Source organism: Mauremys mutica, chromosome 7 (genome assembly GCF_020497125.1).
Source record: "Mauremys mutica isolate MM-2020 ecotype Southern chromosome 7, ASM2049712v1, whole genome shotgun sequence".
Classification (NCBI taxonomy): domain Eukaryota; kingdom Metazoa; phylum Chordata; order Testudines; family Geoemydidae; genus Mauremys; species Mauremys mutica.
In genome coordinates, this window is record NC_059078.1 from 24,649,399 (window position 1) to 24,666,886 (window position 17,488).

General features: G+C 41.9%; 1 protein-coding gene across 1 annotated transcript in view; it reads left to right on the forward strand.

Moving 5' to 3' along the window:
* The window catches only part of DNAH12 (dynein axonemal heavy chain 12), a 171,424-nt gene that overhangs the window by 93,889 nt on the left and 60,047 nt on the right, over window positions 1-17,488 (forward strand). Inside the window, exons 41-47 of the mRNA XM_045024879.1 lie at window positions 5,109-5,408; window positions 9,167-9,345; window positions 10,341-10,533; window positions 11,905-12,066; window positions 13,954-14,148; window positions 15,050-15,183; window positions 15,564-15,726. Coding sequence (XP_044880814.1) covers window positions 5,109-5,408; window positions 9,167-9,345; window positions 10,341-10,533; window positions 11,905-12,066; window positions 13,954-14,148; window positions 15,050-15,183; window positions 15,564-15,726 — 1,326 coding nt within the window. The remainder of the gene's footprint in view (window positions 1-5,108; window positions 5,409-9,166; window positions 9,346-10,340; window positions 10,534-11,904; window positions 12,067-13,953; window positions 14,149-15,049; window positions 15,184-15,563; window positions 15,727-17,488) is intronic.

Below are 17,488 nucleotides of genomic sequence, written 5' to 3' on the forward strand. Positions count from 1 at the left end.
GCTGAAAAACCCTCAGTGTTCACACACACACCCCAAAAATCCTGGCACTGACACCTCTGGCACTGAAGGCTAGTGCTGAAAGGATGTTCTGAGCACAGAAGCTGAGATTCCAGGCACAGCTCTATATGATCACACAAGGAGACACCAAAGCAAACCTAGACTACTAAGCTTCAAACAAAAAAATGGGGACTGATGGCATGGAATTGGTTATACTTTTAATATCAACAAAGCATGCCTGAGCATCGACTCCGATGACCATGCAGGCAGTGACACCAACTCCATCAGTAGAGTCACCAATGGTACTGGCAGATATCCACATCTATTCCAAGGATGACCCCCTGCATCGAGACCACTGCTGACACCAGAACCAGACCCCAGTACTGAGATCAATGTTGCCTTGGCAGTGCCCTTGGAGGAAGTGTATTCATCTTCCCTGTTGCTGGGCCACACATTCTCACAAACCTGAAGTTGAGAACCATCCCCCTTGAGGTCAGCAGGTAACCCACTGGAGAGACCTGGCGGCTTTTCTTTTAGAGCTGAGTCACAGCCTCACTATGACTAGCAGTGGACACCATGTGAGCCAGTCATGTCCTTATGGTATGCCACCATGGACCTTTTAGGTGTATTGGGGACCATTGTCTCAAGCTTCCAGAAGATGGTCCCCATCTCACTCCAGGAAACGGAGGAGATCAAATTCTCAGGCAACATTCCTGGCCAGACCACTGACACCTGGCAGAACAGAGTATCACCATACAAAGTGGTAGCTCTATTACCAACCCTGGCTGAATTCAAAGCTTTCCAAGAGTTGTTGTTGAGGATAACAGATATGCTGAATATCAAGACTTTGGTGATACAGGAGAAGCCTCATAAATTGTTCAACATCCTGACTGCATTAGACTCTGCTAGAATTCCCCTCCTGATAAAAGATAAATATACAACCCAACTGAAGATCTGTGGCAGAAAGCTACCACCATTCCTGCCACAACAAAAAAGTTTGAGAAATGGTACCAAGTCCCACAGAAGAGGGTTGAATATTTTTGCTGTCACCCCATTAATTAATTAGTTGTCTCTGTGGTCCAGGTAAAATCTAGTCCACAAAGGAGAAAGGTCTGAAAAAATGGGACCAAGGAAAGATCACTCCACCGCTTCTCTGCAACTTTGTATTTCTAGTTACCAAGGTCTCCTGGCTGAGTACAACTTTTTAAAATGGGATATGGTCACTATTCTTAGCTAAGCTTCCACAAGATAGTAAGAAAGAGCTTAAGGACACAGATAGGGTGGCTAATTAATGCCTAAGCCCACTCTCCAAGCAGCCATGTTTACCTTGCACATGAAGGGCAGATCCATGGCTAGAGTCATAATGATGCAAAAAGCCTTATGGTTACTGGCTTCAGGCATCCCCAAGGAGGTGCAAGTCACAATAGAAGACCTTCTCTTCAGTGGATGGAGCTATTTAGTGAATACATGGATAGTGCTTTACAGTTCCTGAATGATTTGAGAGCCACTCTGTGCTCCTTGGGGAGGTACACACTGGCCTCTTATCATAAACCTTACCAATATTAGCCTTGGACGAGGCAGGGAACTATGTTGTACCAGCCCAGACAACCCTGCTATCTCCTCAGGAAGAAGCCATGGGTTCACCAAGAGGCACCATTCTTTCTCCTCCTCCGTAACACACTCTGCACCTGCTTCAGGACAGAAGATTTGTCAGGACTGTCAGGAGCCACACTAGAGCCAGTCCAGAGTAGAAGGTAATCTTTGTAAGCTACATTGCTCTCTACAACTGAGCTTGATCTGCCAGGCATCCAACACATGAGTGCTAGCGATCATCACCAATGTTTACCCAATCCAATTCCAGTCCCTGCCCTCTATCCACTCCTTTTCCCCATCCTTTTAAAGGTACTTTTCTTGAGAGAGCTTACTACAAACAGATGTGGCCTCTCTGCTTCTTGTAGGAGCCCTAGAGATGGTACTGCAGATGTACTGGAGAAGAGATTTCTATTCCTGATAATTCCTCATTGTGAAGAAGAAAAGGGATTTTCTTCCTATCCTGGCCCTAGGGAGTCTTTTTGCACTGTCTCCGATTCAGGATGGTAACACTTGCCCCCATCATTCCCTCTTCTCATGCTCAAGGCTGGTTCATGGCTGTCAACTTACAGGCCAGGTATTTCCACACAGCTATTCACTTGGTCCCCAGGAAGTAAGGCCCAACCATTCACAGGAAGGCTCAATCTCCATGGCCCCAACAGTCTTCACAAAACTCCTAGAAATGATAGGGGGCACACATAAAGATGAAAGGCCTGCATGTCTACTCATATTGAGACAACTGGCTGATCATTGACAGATCCTAGCAAAAGATGGTAACAGCTAGTCCTCTCCTTGTTTGCCCAATCCACATCCTGGTGAACTATGAAAAATCATCTCTCACCCCAGGCCTAGTTGGCAAAACCATATCTTCTCGAGGACAGGTTCTTGTCCCTGCAATCAATACTGAATGGATTAAGATAAAATCTGGCCATGATAGTATGGTCTGCAAGGTCACATGTCTGCATGCACATGTGTGACGCTGCTTGCCAGACTTCACCTGTGGCCTCTACCGATCTAAGGTCAGTCCATTCCCTGTTGGGACACTAGATGAACAAGAAAGTTGTGGTTCCACCTCACATCATCTCAGAGCTGAGTTGGTGGCTAGCCCCAAGACCATATGTAGAGGGGTACCTTTCTCACCCCCACCCCACCCTCTGACCATGACACAATCATACATGTATCAAGAGCAGGTCAGGGGTTATCTAGACAACCTCCAGATGCAGAGGACCTGGTTCCAGGATGATATGAGATGTTCTGGAGCTCACACATTATCACAGTTTCCTGCATGACATTCCTACCTCTTCCTCAAAACTCCACAGTGCAAATCTTGATAGACATCACCTCTATAGTGTACTACCTATACAAACAAGAAGTCACCTGCACATCACCCCTCTGTCAAGAAGATGTCAAGTTACAGACATGTTGTCATCAGCCCAGGCAACAGTGCTGGAAGCAGGGAACGGGATGGGAGGCCATGGTCTCCGCACTTTTAAAAGTTGGAGGGTCATGCCCCCACTTTTAAACATAGGCGTGCTTTTTGGGGGAAATGCTGCCATGTAGCACAGCCCCTGCTGACACCGGTCCGTGCCTGCCCAAGGTTTTCGGTTTCGGGGGGGGGGCAGCGCTGTCTTCTGCCCCCTGACTACACTCAGGTTAAAAAAAAGTGGATGGCACGGCGCTATCCACCCCCGTCCAGTTTCAGCGCCAGTGGCTCCCCAACTTCTACAAAGGTTCCGGAACTCTTGAGCCAAGGATAACCTGGCAGCTCTTCACTTCTCTGGAATCAGCAACAATGAAGCAGACATCTTAAGCAAACAATTCATCATGAGCAGAATGGTTTCTGCAGAGGTCCATCACAGAGCTGATATTCAACCAGTGGGAAGTTCCCACAATAGACCTGTTCACCACCGAGGGCAACTTTTGCTCAAGAGGGGGCATGACCCCAGGATCATTACCTGATGCCGTCCTCTCATGAAATTGAGGCCTCCTGTATGCTTTTCCACCAATTCCCCTGATTCTCAGGGTGATAGCCAAGATCAGACAGGACAGAACCACACTTATCTTTGTAGCTTCTTACTGGCCATGGTAGCTTTAGCTGACAGATCTGTTACAGATGTCTTTTCAACCTTGTATTCCACTCTCTGACTATCCAGACACGATGTTTCAGAATCATGGTTAGATGATCGTCCAGACCAAAAGTCACTGCATCTGATGGCCTGGGTGTTAGCTGGTTGAGTAACCATGTCAGAAACTGCTCATTGCAAGAAATACTTACACAAAGTAGAATGCCATTTGGAAAAAAAATTACTCCTTGAAATTGAAGAGATTTTTTATATGGGCAGTCCTGCACAATCTGGAATAACTGTGGGTTTTAATACTGAAAATCCTTGGCTACATATTGTGTTAAAAACATTCCGGCCTTTCCTTCAGGTCCATCGTGGTTCACCTTGCAGCAGTTTCAGCTTGTCATCCCCTAGTATAGTTATGCTTGCTCTTTTCTCACCCAATGGTATCGAAGTTTCTCAAGGCCTATTACATACTTAGCCACAGGCTACTCCAGCATGGGACCCTAATATTGTCCTCCTAAACCTCTTGGATCCTCTCTTTTGAACCCCTTTCAGAATGCTAATTGCTCTATCTCACCCTCAAGATGGTCCACTGCAAGAGCCATCCCCTGCTGAAGCCAGCAGCTTTAGGATTTTGAACTATGGGCACAAAAATAAGAATCTTTGGAGCCTGGATTCTAAGAGAATGATAATGTGTTATGACATATAGCTTCAGAGAACAAGAATTAACTTTTAATTTTCTTTTTTTCTTTCTTTTTTTTCCAAAGGGCTTTTGGTATATTCTCTTCTGTTAGACCAGTGTAACAGGATAATTTATTTGTTCCTTTTTTGAAGAATAATTTGGGCTCCAATAGTGCATGTGATGTGATGGACAAAAATCCCACTTAGGACAAAAAGTGGCACCCTGCCACACAACGCCTGTCAGGACAGAAAACCTGGGTTAAGTAAAATTAGATACTGCAAGCATTGGAGTTGGGCTTCCTTGACAGCTTTTGGTCTGAGATGGAGAGGTTATAGCAGATGAACTGAACAACCCTAAACTAAGAACCTAAGACCAAGCCTGGGGAGAAAGTTAGGACCAAATTTTATTGTTTTATTGTTAATTTGTCTGTTAATAGGGTTAATGTTTTGACCCTACACAGGGCATGTATATCTATATCTTAGATTAGGTGGGAAAGATGCCTGCTGACAGTGTTCATTACACTGTGTTTAATATTCTTAACAAACGTCTCCATTTCATCACACAGCATGAGCTAAAGACAGATTAAACACTCCAGACAACAGTAGGGAGTATACCATATATTATCTGATATTGTGAGGTTTGTTTAATATTTTTGAATTGTTTCACAGTACAAAATATGATATTAGAAAAATGTAATTTGTGAGAAGTGATATAAATGGTGCATATTGATAATATAATAATTGTTTTTAATCATTGCCTTTTTCATATTTAAGGTATATAAGAAAGCCATGAAAAACCTGCTGCCAACACCAGCCAAATCACATTACACATTTAACCTGCGTGACTTTTCACGTGTTGTCCAAGGCTGCTTACTCGTTAAAAAAGAATCAGTTGAAAGCAAGCATATGATGATTCGTCTGTTTGTACATGAAGTATTTCGAGTATTTTATGACCGCCTTGTGGATGACACTGATAGAGCCTGGTTGTTCAGAATAATGAGAGACATAGTGAAAGACCATTTCAAAGAAGCGTTTGACATTGTTTTTGCACATCTAAGGCAAGAGAACGCACCTGTAAGTAATCACATTTGCCATTACAAAATTTATATTTATTATTTTCTGCATCATAATGTCTGAATTTTAGCAGTGGCTATTTTATCTCTGTTCTATATCATCTGTCTTGGTGCCCATCTCTGGTGGAGCATGTTGCATGATTTAAAAAAACAAAAAACAAAACAACCCCACAACCTACAACAAAGATTTTTCTCTTCTTTCCTTCTGGCAAGAGATAGGCTTTTTGTTACCTGCATTAGTTTAAAAAAAAAGTTATGCTTATTTCACTTTCAGGACATTCATAGTATTGAATTTTTTTTGTTTTTTGTTTTGCTAGGAAATTATGTTGGAAACCAGAATAAAACAAATGAATATAGCATGCCTGTCAGGGGGATGGGAGGAGCATACCTGGCATTTCAGCAGGAAATTAATTATTTTTAATCTTTTTGAAAATTTAAGAAAACTGTGATGACTAGTTTGAATAACCAGATTAGTATGTCACTTTTAAAGGCTTGACTGATGCACCTTTAGTTTATGTGACTTTGTATACTTTATATGCTACAGGTCTTGCACACTGAGATTAATTCATAATAATGTCTGTGTAGTTGATTTATTGATAGTATGTATATATCTCTATGGAATTCTGTTCCTGTCTATTCTTAAATCTGCATCAGTTGTCTTCTGTCTTTAGTTTTCACGCTGATAGGCAGACCAATTACCAGGTCATTTTCTTCTCGACAGAGTTTCCTCTTGCAACTTATTGAAGCTCTTTAGTTTTCCTTCTACTTCATCCAAGACAAACGCTCCTGTTCCTCATGATGCTCATCAAATATTCCTCAAGGCTCTGTTGCAAAAATTGTAATGTTGTCTCTTGTTCTGCCCACAGAGCGACTGGGGGTTGTGCTGAGCTCCAGTCCTGCCTCTCTTGATAGGGCATAAGGCCTATGGTACTGCAGCCCACCTTCTTTGTGGCCCAGACAGGAGCTCTTGCTCCAGGCTTCTCTCTCTGCAGATCAGCTTCTCTTGTGCCTCATATAATTGGATCACCTGAGGCAAAACTCAGTCAGTGGTCTCCATTGGTTCCTATAAACGCAGCCTCAGCAGCTATTACTTTGATCAGACATGTTGGGGATCTCTCTGCTTTCTGTCATAAAGAACAATTCCTTATTTTTCATAAAGGCACAGCTGTCACACATATTAGTCCTAGGATTCACTCCCAAGCCTGGCTCCGCATTTCATATTTCCCTCCCAAGTTTTGTCCATATTCAAAGTCCCTTAAAGGATATTTTGGCATAATTTAAGTATTATTTGAACCTTGCAGTTTTATTTGCTTAGGACTTGCCCTTTTAGGTAGATTCTTTATTTGAGATATTCAGGAGTCTAAAAATGGAAAGAAAAAGTCCAGTTACACAGAAGCTAGGATGGATCAACTTATACATTAAAACATTGTTACCAGTCTGCAGCATCTTTTCTCCCAGCTTTATCAAAACTTTCAATGAGAAAGAAATTGGTACTTCTCCTTGGCCAAAGATTTTTCTTTTTTGGCCCATGATTTGTAAGATGACAAAAACAATTTGAGAGTAATTTACCAACCATTACGACAAGAGGAATTTAGTCTGGATCTTGGTCCATCTGCCAGTAAGTGTGATATCTGCAAGAGGAAACTCAGTGATGAAGATTTTTCCATGGACTTCTAGAAACCTGATCTACTACATGGGGAAAGTCTCTGTCTTTAGATTTAGGGAAGGGGATGAGGCAATATCTTTTCTTGGACCTAGGGCCGGTGCTACCATTAAGGCAAACTAGGCAGTTGCCTAGGGCGCCAAGATTTGGGGGCACCAAAAAGCAGTGCTCCCAATTTTTTTTTTACAGCAGTTCCTCCCAAGCGCTGCTCCATTTCTCCCGCCTCCCAGGCTTGCAGCGCCAATCAGCTGTTTGGCACCGCAAGCTTGGGAGGATAATTAGAGCGGGGGCGGTGTGCTCGGGTAGGACGTGGAGCAGAGGTGAGCTGGGGTGGGGAGGTGCTGCACGGCTCCCGGGGTGGGGAGCTGCTGCGAGGGGGGTAACTCAGGGCGGGGGGGGGGGATCTGCCACGGGGGCGGGGGGGCTTCAGGGCAGAGGGGGGGTAGGGAGTTGCCGCAAGGCTGGGGGGTGGGGCGCAAGGTGGAAGTTTCGCCTAGGGCGCAAAACTTCCTTGCACCGGCCCTGCTTGGACCAACTTCCATTAGTGAAGCTTTCAAGCTACACAGAGTTCTTCTTCAGGCCTGTGAAAGGTACTCAGAGTGTCATAGCTAAATATAAGGTGGAATAGATTGTTTAGCATAGTAAATACAAATTCTAAGGGGCTGTTCAAGGTGAACAATCCGTTTTTTGTCGTGATCACATTCTAGTGTTTTGGATGATTTTTGTTTTATAATTTGTTTTTCCCACTGTCTTTTGCCATTGAATTGATGTTAGACAAGGAACTTACCTTATGGCTCTAGTTCTTACTTTCTAAGATGGGGAAGAAGGGTGCTACCCGTACCTCTGTGTTATATCCTGAAAATTTTGATTATGTTGGTGAGTGAGACTATGAATGGCATTTGAATTAATTGTGTTCCAAGAATAAATAAACATTTACTAAAGATGGACATGACCTATTAGTAGGGAGTTTGATTTTTTGTTTTAATCAATAAACACTGATGAAACACCCCAATACAAAAAAAAAGTTTATCCAATAAACAACAAAAATGGTTACTTATATCAAAGGGCTTGTCTACGTAGTATTGTGACTAGAGGTGTGATCTCTAAAGTGTACTAATGTATTGCTCATTAATTAGTCCAGGTAGACCCTGTTGGTGAGTACTAAAGTTTAACTAGTACACTTCAGTGTATCGCTGTATGAAACAGTACTACATGAAAGTGTACTGGGGAGTGTTACAAAGAGAATACTCACCACAGTGTATGATACTATAATAAGTAATGTATATAATATACATTACATATTACCAGGGCTGGTGCAAGGATGTTTCGCGCCCTAGGCAAAACTTCCACCTTGCGCCCTCCCCCCCCCCGTGCTCCCACCCTAAGGCGCCCCCCTTGCAGCAGCTCCCCACCCTCCACTCTGAGGCATCCCCCCCGCTCCAGCTCACCCCTGCTCTGCGCAAGAGCACCCCAAGCATGCCGTGGCTGCTTCACTTCTCCCGCCTCCCAGGCTTGCGGCGCATAAGCTGATTGGTGCCACAAGCCTGGGAGGCGGGAGAAGTGAAGCAGCCACGGCGTGCTCAGGGAGGAGGCGGGGCAGGGGTGAGCTGGGGCGGGGAGTTCCTCTGTGTGCCACCCCCGCCCTCCGTTACTTGCTGCAAGCGGCACTCCCCGTGCTCTTCTGCCCCAGCTCCCTCCGCCTAAATGCTTATGGCAACTGGGGTGACCGAAGATCTGGCCGCCGCGATCGCTGCCGAAGAAAATGGCGCCCCCCAAATCCTAGTGCCCTAGGCGACCGCCTAGGTTGCCTAAATGGTTGCACCGGCCCTGTGTATTACAGTATATTCAAAGAGGAAGCCCTGAAAAAAACAATATTTTTACATATAGATCAAACTCATATATATCTAAAAATAACTCCCCCAAAACAGAAGCACTCCCAATTAGGTAATCTAGTCTGTTACCTAAGGTAAAGTATTTCAGTGCCTCTTTTCTATTTTCAGGTATACTTATTTAATTTTAACTTTATTTTTAAATGTTCTGAATTAGGAAAATGACAATTAAATTTCACTTTGTAATTTACTGATTTTATACCATAGGTAACTGAAGAAGACATGAGAAGCTTGGTATTTGGTGATTACATGAACCCTGACCTTGAAGGAGATGAAAGACTTTATATTGAAATTCCAAGTGTTCAACAGTTCAGTGATGTTGTGGAGCAGTGTTTGGAAGAATATAACCAAACTCACAAAACAAGAATGAACCTTGTAATTTTCAGGTGCACATATTTGGCATTATTAACAGCTTTAGGCAATAAACAACTTGGTAATAATATTCAATTTTGAGAAGTGCAAAATTTTTACCTGTCTCTTACCCTTCACATGTCTCCGCCAAACTGTTTTTGATTACATTACCCCTTGGCAGATGCTGGGGACAATTCAAATGATTTTACTGGGAAGCAAATATACTGATTTTTCCTTTTTTGGTGGGGAAAGGGAATAGGCGAGTGAGCAATGATCTTTTCCTTTCATGTCGCTGCTTATTTCTTCAGTTAACTTTTGTTTGAAGTAACCTTTTTTCTCCCCAGGGACCCTTTGCAGGAGCACTCATGTTAGCAATTTAGAAGTGCTGCACTAAGTCCAGATGATGTTCTAGCTGTGAAGTGACTATTTATCTATTAGGGGAGAATCTACCACATTTGCTTGTGGCCCCTGGACCCTCATTTCACCAGGGAAAGGGATTGCTTTAAACCTTGGCCGGGAGAGGGGTAAGAATTCCTTCCTAAGGAAGCATAAAACTCATTTAAGAAGATGAAGGGGGACACCATTTAAATTGGTTTCAAAAAAAGTCAATCATCTCAAAGAAAGCAAATTCTGACTTATCCTGAAAAGCCAGTTCAGGATATTTTTCTGTGTGCTTGGTCAGTAGGAGACCAGTGGCTTGGTTTGATCAGCCTAGAACCTCACAGGAGGAACTGCAGCTGTGATTAGTAGGGCATGACTGTGCAGCCCCTCTCAGACTTGGAATCCCTTTCCTTGGTGAAATGAGGGTCCAGAGGCCACAAGCAAAAATGGTAGAATTCTCCCCTAATAGATAGTTAGAGAGCCACTTCACAGATAGAACATCATCTGGACTTAGTGCAGCACTTCTAAATTGCTAACATTTCCCAGACTTATTGACAGAAAGTAAAAATACTAGCTTAGAAAAATATAAAACATTTCTAAATGTACTTTGTCACTTGTTGTCATGATGTTTAATCTATTTCATTGTCAGGTACGTGTTGGAACATTTGTCTCGGATAAGTCGTATTCTGAAGCAGTCAGGAGGCAATGCCTTACTGGTTGGAATGGGAGGGAGTGGACGTCAGTCTTTGACCCGTCTGGCTACAGCCATGGCAAAAATGTATATTTTTCAGCCAGAGATCTCTAAGAGCTATGGTATGAATGAGTGGAGAGAAGATCTGAAGGTGAGTATTAACATCATGGGCGGCGGGTATAATAGGTACCGTAAGGGGAGGCATTGTCTCCCCTAGCACAGCCGTCCCTGCCACCCAGCACTTAGGTTGTGGTGCCCCCACCCTCCCACCTCTTCCCCTCCCTGCTCTGACCCTTTTCCGAGGCTCCCATGGCTTGCTGCTGCAGCCTGGGGTGAATCTTCCTCCTCTCCTCTCCTCCACCCCATCCCCTTCCCCCCTCGCATATCCCCACAGCTGGCAGCCACATCTCTCCTCACCCCCTCCTACCCGTGGGGCGTGGATGTGTGTGAGAATATGAGTGAGGAGTCAGTGGCAGATGCGAGAGGTGAGGTGAGGAGTTGAGCGGAGGGGATCCCTGAGTAACTTTACATGGTTAAAAAGCCTTCCAGAGACCTAGTAGCAGAGATCCCTGCCACTGTTAAAGAGCCATTGAAGTAGTAATGAAGCCATTTAACAGGCATTTGCCAACGCCCAGGAAGCCTTTGGCCACATTCAGTTGGCTTTTCTATTGTAGGAAAATGTGTTATTGGAATTAAAAACAGTTTCCAAATGAGGACCCCTTGGGCCCTCAGTTATTCTCTGTACCCAGAAGAAGTAACTTTACCTTGGCTCAAGGAGGAGCTGACATAGCTAGTGAATTTATTTCTTGATCTAGTCATTTTATTCAAACCCAGTTTAAACGAGTCTGGCAGGGAATTTTGTGTAAGAAAGGTAATTAAACTACTGCCTTAATGCAAGCTGTCAATGACAAGCACTTTTTCAAAAGGAGAGATTAGGCTTCAGGTTGGTGCAGGTAGCCTGGCTTTTCACCTCTCTATACAGTGTACACTGAACTCCCTGCCATGCAGAGGAGAATCTATCTGGCAATTGAGCTATACCTGTTGCCTGTTCAGTTCCCTTGGGGAATGTTATTAGTACTTTAAGGTGAAAAGGAGAGCGGGTTTCATGGGGGTCGGGGGGAGCAGCAGGGTGAGGAGGCGAGCCAGCTGCACAGCAGTTGGCGGGGGGGGGGGGTCTCATGGCAGGCAGGGAAAGGGTCTGGCAGGGGAGGCGAGGGGGCGAGCAGCAGGTGGGGGTGCGGCAGGTGGGGGAGGAAGTGAGCAGAGGGGGGATCTTGGGAGGGTGAAGAGGTGAGTGGTGAGTCAGTGGTGGGTGGGGGCGGGGCCTGGGGCAGAGCAGGGGTAGAGTGTGGGCGGGGCTGTGGGTGGAAGAGGCAGGACAAGGAGCTCGCCTCCCCCACAGTAAGTTTCACTCACCACCCATGATTAACATGCATGTGTTTTGGTTTTAATTTTCAAGAAGAGTGTTCTAGAGTGTACCATACTTTCAATCAACTTACAGTTAATTTTTTGACTCTTATAGAACCTTCTGAAGAGTGCAGGCATGAAGGGCTTGAAAACTGTGTTTATAATCACAGACACACAGATTAAAGAAGAAGCTTTCTTGGAAGATATTGACAGTGTTCTCAATACTGGAGAAGTACCCAATCTTTTTGCAGCAGATGAAAAGCAAGACATTATGGAGGTATCCTTATAAAATGGCTATATTTCTCTTAAAATGTAATCTCTTTTATTTTCATTGTGGGTTTGACAATAAATAGTAAATTTAAAAGGGGAACCGTAAGTTAACTTGCCCCAGCAACACAATTTTAAAGCAAAACTGCAGAATTTTTGCATCAAGAATTTAACAATGTATACCTTTGTTAAAGTGTATTTGGATATGTACAGTTCATTTAATGACTTTTACTGGATCTTGTGTAATCTTGTTTTTACAAGATCTTCTTATAAATTGTGTTAACTTGTTTATAAAATGGGATGGTTGATACATCCTGCCTCTGGTACAAACCTTAATTCTGACCTTATGGTTTCCTCACAAATACATAACACACTGTACACATAACTTGTGCTTATATGCCAACCCTCAATATTTGCTAATGTTGCTGAGCTTGTAATGATGGTTTTGCACTTTTTCTTATTACTTGGAGGAAGAAATAAATTCTCTGGGACTCAGTCTCTGTCAGTAGAAGCTTCTTGTGTGGGCATTAGGGGATGGTTAAATGTCCCATAACTAGGCATTTTCTTGGTTTTAGGGCTTGCTTTGGGGGGGAATGTCACATTTAACCTACCTCAATCCCTTTTAAACAAAGGTAGGATGATGTTGTTTGGTGGTGTATATGTATTGTTGGGGGCGGGGGGGGGGAGGTGAGGGAGGGTTGTTTTGTTTGTGGAATACCATAATAAAAGCACAGTTCACTTTTTCACTGCACCCCTGTAACTTACATGGAAATCAGCGGCAAGTGCACTAGTATATCCAAGGCCAGAAATGAGCAGAAAATGTATGTCATCAATTATATCTTCCCAGAACAGGGTTAGAGTTATATTTTCAGAATAGTGTTCACTCATTTTGGATGCTTAGCACTTCCATAAATTGGGGCTTAGGTTTCATAAGTTGGACATTCAAAATTAGTGTAGTATTTTGAAAATGTAGGTCTTAATCTTTTCACATATCCATGGCATGTCAACTAACCAACCATCATGGTGTTACACTTCCAAAACTCATAGAAGTTGGTTGCATAGTACATGCACAAATGTTTTTATTTAATTAGTTATGTTATTTGATACATTTTCTTTTATTTTTTTTTCTTTCATTGTGGTTTGATAATAAATATACAGAGAGCAGCATTCCATATATTTTGCAAAGAAGTTAGATTATATGATGATTTTAATTGGTTGGATTTTTAAGGCATTATCTTTTCATTTTAACCAAGTATTTATTAAAGATGGTTGGCTTCGGATAGTTCTGTTTCAATTTCATAGTTCTTTTGAACATATTCTTTAATTTCAAATAATTTTCTTTCCATGTAGCATGTAAATGTGGTAATTATTCTGCAGCATGTCAGTTGAGATAAACTCATTCATTATTCATGAAATATTAATAATTGATATCTTTTTAAATGTTTTTGGTAAGTGATTGAAGATTGATTTTAATTGTCTTATTGTTGTGTTACTAAAAAAGGCTAAGATACTTTATTGCCTGAAGAGGTTCCATTTCAAATTCTGATTTTCAGAATGTGATTTATATCCACCCCATAAAGAGAACATCACTTTTTAACCAGTTTACTCTTTATCCTAATTTGGAATACTAGATTGGTCAAACCAGCAGGAAATTATTTCTAGAATAATGGTGGCAGAATTACAGATAAATACTAGTGTAGCACCCACAAATATAATTTGCTTATTGTTCTGTTTTTCTAATTTTATTCTGTTTATTAGCAGGTTTTGTCTTATTTTACCTATACTACATTTTAGATCATGCGATGTCAAAAAAGGATGATTTAAATCATTTTGAAATACAGTATTTAGTCACAGGTTATTAATCAATGGCTTCCCCATCCCATTCATCATTCTCTAGGGGGTTCGTGCAATAGCTCAAGCTGGCAGTAAACATGATGAACTCAGTCCCTTGGCCTTGTTTGCCTACTTTGTGAACCGCTGCAAAGAAAATCTCCACGTTGTGGTAGCGTTCAGCCCAATTGGAGATGCTTTCCGCAATCGTCTGCGACAATTCCCTTCTCTCATCAACTGTTGTACTATTGACTGGTTCCAGGTTTGTGAAAATATGTTGCTGCCTCAACAAATAAGGTTTCAGTTTTCTAATACCTGTATTTTCATACCCCGTTGTGTTTCCCTTTCACCTTCTAGCAAGCAGGGCTCATTCTCTCTCAAAATATTTAAAATATAACAAGTCATCCTCACTGATATTTTTGAGAAACTATTTGATATTTCATCCTGTTACATGTAAAGCTGAAAAATATTTTTAAAAAATTAGAATGTCTAGATGCAAAATATTGTAGGTACTGACCAGTTTCAGCATGGTTATACCTAATGTTACTCTGTCATCAACAACTTGCTCTCTAATGATGCTTTATTCCTTCATTTGCTGATTATTGTATGTTTTGTTTAATCAGATAATATATGATGTGCTGTGTCTCAAGGCATTCAAGATTTTAAAATAGTTGTTCACATCTGAATCTTGTTACCAATATAACAGTGTATAATTAACCTAGATATTTTGGTTAACAAAATCAGTTGGGTGAAAAAGTAATATATTGATAATTTCTGCTGCCAGTTTACAGAATCAACAAGTTGGAAGCAAAGGTGAAAGCAATTTGGAATGGTTGACAAGTGTTAGGGAGATTTCATGTTGTGATAGTGCTCAATGTTTTCCTGTGCTGCTGGGAAAAACTGAAGATAGAGGTTCCTTAGCAGAACTAAAACCTGGATAATGACTTTTAATTGCTAAAGGCCACAATCCTTACAAATGGTGTTATCAGCAATTAAACTACAGCTAGATCTATTGATTAGCCACCAGCAAGCCATTTCTTGAGACACATTGTGTTGGACCCATTAAAGAATTTGCTTGTTCCAAAATGTAAAAATCATGCCTTTGCACAAATTATGAGTGGTAACACACACATTTTATGTCCTCCCTTTGCCTTTTTTTCCAGCCATGGCCTGAAGATGCCCTTGAACGTGTGGCTAATAAATTCTTAGAAACACTTCAGCTCACAGACAACGAACGGCAAGAAGTGGTGCCCATCTGTAAACACTTCCATACTTCTGTTTTGTCACTCTCTGAAAAGTTAGTTTTGTATATTTTTTAAAAATGGGGTAATATTTTATATAAATAAAGGTATAAGGAGGAGGAGATGAGTTTTTTTGCTGTCAAAAGTGGTAAAATAAAGAATAATCTAAAATTAAAAATAATAGGTTAGAGAACATTTGTTGGCAATTAGGTGATGGACTACATTATTTGGTAAGATAGTTTAGTCACCATCATTACTGATAATTTCTGTACTTTGAATTTGTAAATTTGAAGAACTGTGCAAGTTTAGAATGTTTGTGTGAAATTTTTATTCTTAAAACAAATGGATCATTCCTGTTAGTTGTCACACTTTTTATTTTCCACCCCTTTTATGTTCCATTAATTGTACTTAGAAAGATGATCTTTCTTTTCCATAGATTCTTGGAAACCCTGAGACGACATAATTATGTAACTCCTACTTCTTATCTTGAACTTATTGCTGCCTTCCAGCAACTTTTAACCCAAAAACGGGATACTGTGATGAAAGCCAAAAAGGGCTATACTAATGGACTAGATAAACTAGCTTTTGCTGAATCTCAGGTAAGTAGATGCATATGTTAGAACAGGCAGAAATTGAACTTAAAAAACAGTTCAATAGAGACAAGCCAAAAGCAGAACCTCAAGTCAAAACCTTAAAATTTCCAGGGTGGGAGCTAGATTCCAATCCCTACATCTGAAACAACCCCTATGGTTTTGCTTTTGGATTAAAAAGTGGTCTGTGTAGTTTAAATGCTTGTTTCATTCACCAACAAAAGTTGGTCCTGTCATAAACAGATAGTTAAGGGTTAAAGTCTGTTTTACCTGTAAAGGGTTAACATGCAGTACCTGGTGACCACCTGGCCAGAGGACCAATCAGAGACGAGATAATTTCAAATCTCTGTGGAGGGAAGCCTTTGTCTGTGTTTTTTGGGAGAACTCTTTTTGGATCTAAAAGAGGACAGTCATGTCTCCAAGTTCTCCTGGAGTAGTTTCTACTAATTAATAGTGAGTATTAATTAGAAAGGCGAATTAGTCTTATGATTTGATTTCTATATTTGCAATTGTGTGTTTGCTAAAGGAAATGCTTTATTCCTGTTTGCTGATATTGCTTTTACTGAGAAAAGGGGGAGGGGGAATTCTCTCCAGAGATTGATAAGTTTAGACCCTGTATGGTTCTATCTTGGATTACAGAGACAAGTTACTTTCTTTTTATTCTTTAATAAATTCTTTTCTTTTCTATTAAGGACTTGTTTGGTCTTTCCTTGGGTGGATTCTCAGGGAAAGAGAAGGGGGAGGTATCCCTCTGTAGTTAGATCCCAGTATCTCTCCTAGGAAAAGGGAGGGGGGAGGAAGCAGGGGGAATGGTTTGTTTCTCCTGGGTGTAAGAACTCCATGGATTTGGGGCTCTTGGAATCCCCTAGGATTTTGGGGAAGGACTGTGTCTCAATCCACATTTCCTGATTGAGTGGTGGCAGCTTACTAGATCTAAACTAGGATTTTAGTTTAGAGGGAAACCAACAGCTCCAAGTGGGGGTGAGACCTATGACATGGTGGCAGCAAAGGGGACCTACCCTAGGATTTTGGGGTGGGGGAATACATGCTGGTCCTCACTTTGGAACCCCCCAGTTTCAAGTGAGGGTGCAGACCAGGACAGGTCCAATAAAAAAATATTACCTCACCAGTCTTCTCTCTAAAAATAGCAGAGAATTTATTTTTCAGTTTTGGCTCAGATGTAGCCAAAACCTCATCAGAATAGCTATTCATGTGAGATTTGGTGCCAGAATATCAGAAGTGCATGAAAACAGGAGCTCTTATAAGATTTTCACAGTTCAGGATGTATTTTGGGCAGAAATTTCAGGGCTTGTCTACACAGGGGGTTTAGTCCACAGTGAGTAGACATGTGCCAGAAAATGCACAACATGCAGGCTGCACAAATATTGTGCACATGGGACGGTTGTACCCTTTTTCAATTTAAATCATTGTGTACACACATGGCTGGGGCTTGCTGCATACTGTGTGGCATTCTTGGAGGGTATCCCTTGGTCCTTTGTTTTGCTGTTGAGTTGTGTATATTCTGGGATTTTTCTCGCTGCACATTGTTGGATGCATAGTGGAAGCCAGTGACATTCTGGGGCTTGGGTTCAAATTTTAAAAAATCCCATGATACTGCTCTCTCCGTCTCATGCTTCCTCTCTTTCTGGGTGGGCTAGCACCATTTTCAGATTGCTGTCAGTAAGCATGGAACCAACAATGCTCCACTCCACTATTCTGGCAACTGCAAATACTCAGAGGCTGTTTGGGCTGCATTTTGGCTCTCTGAGCA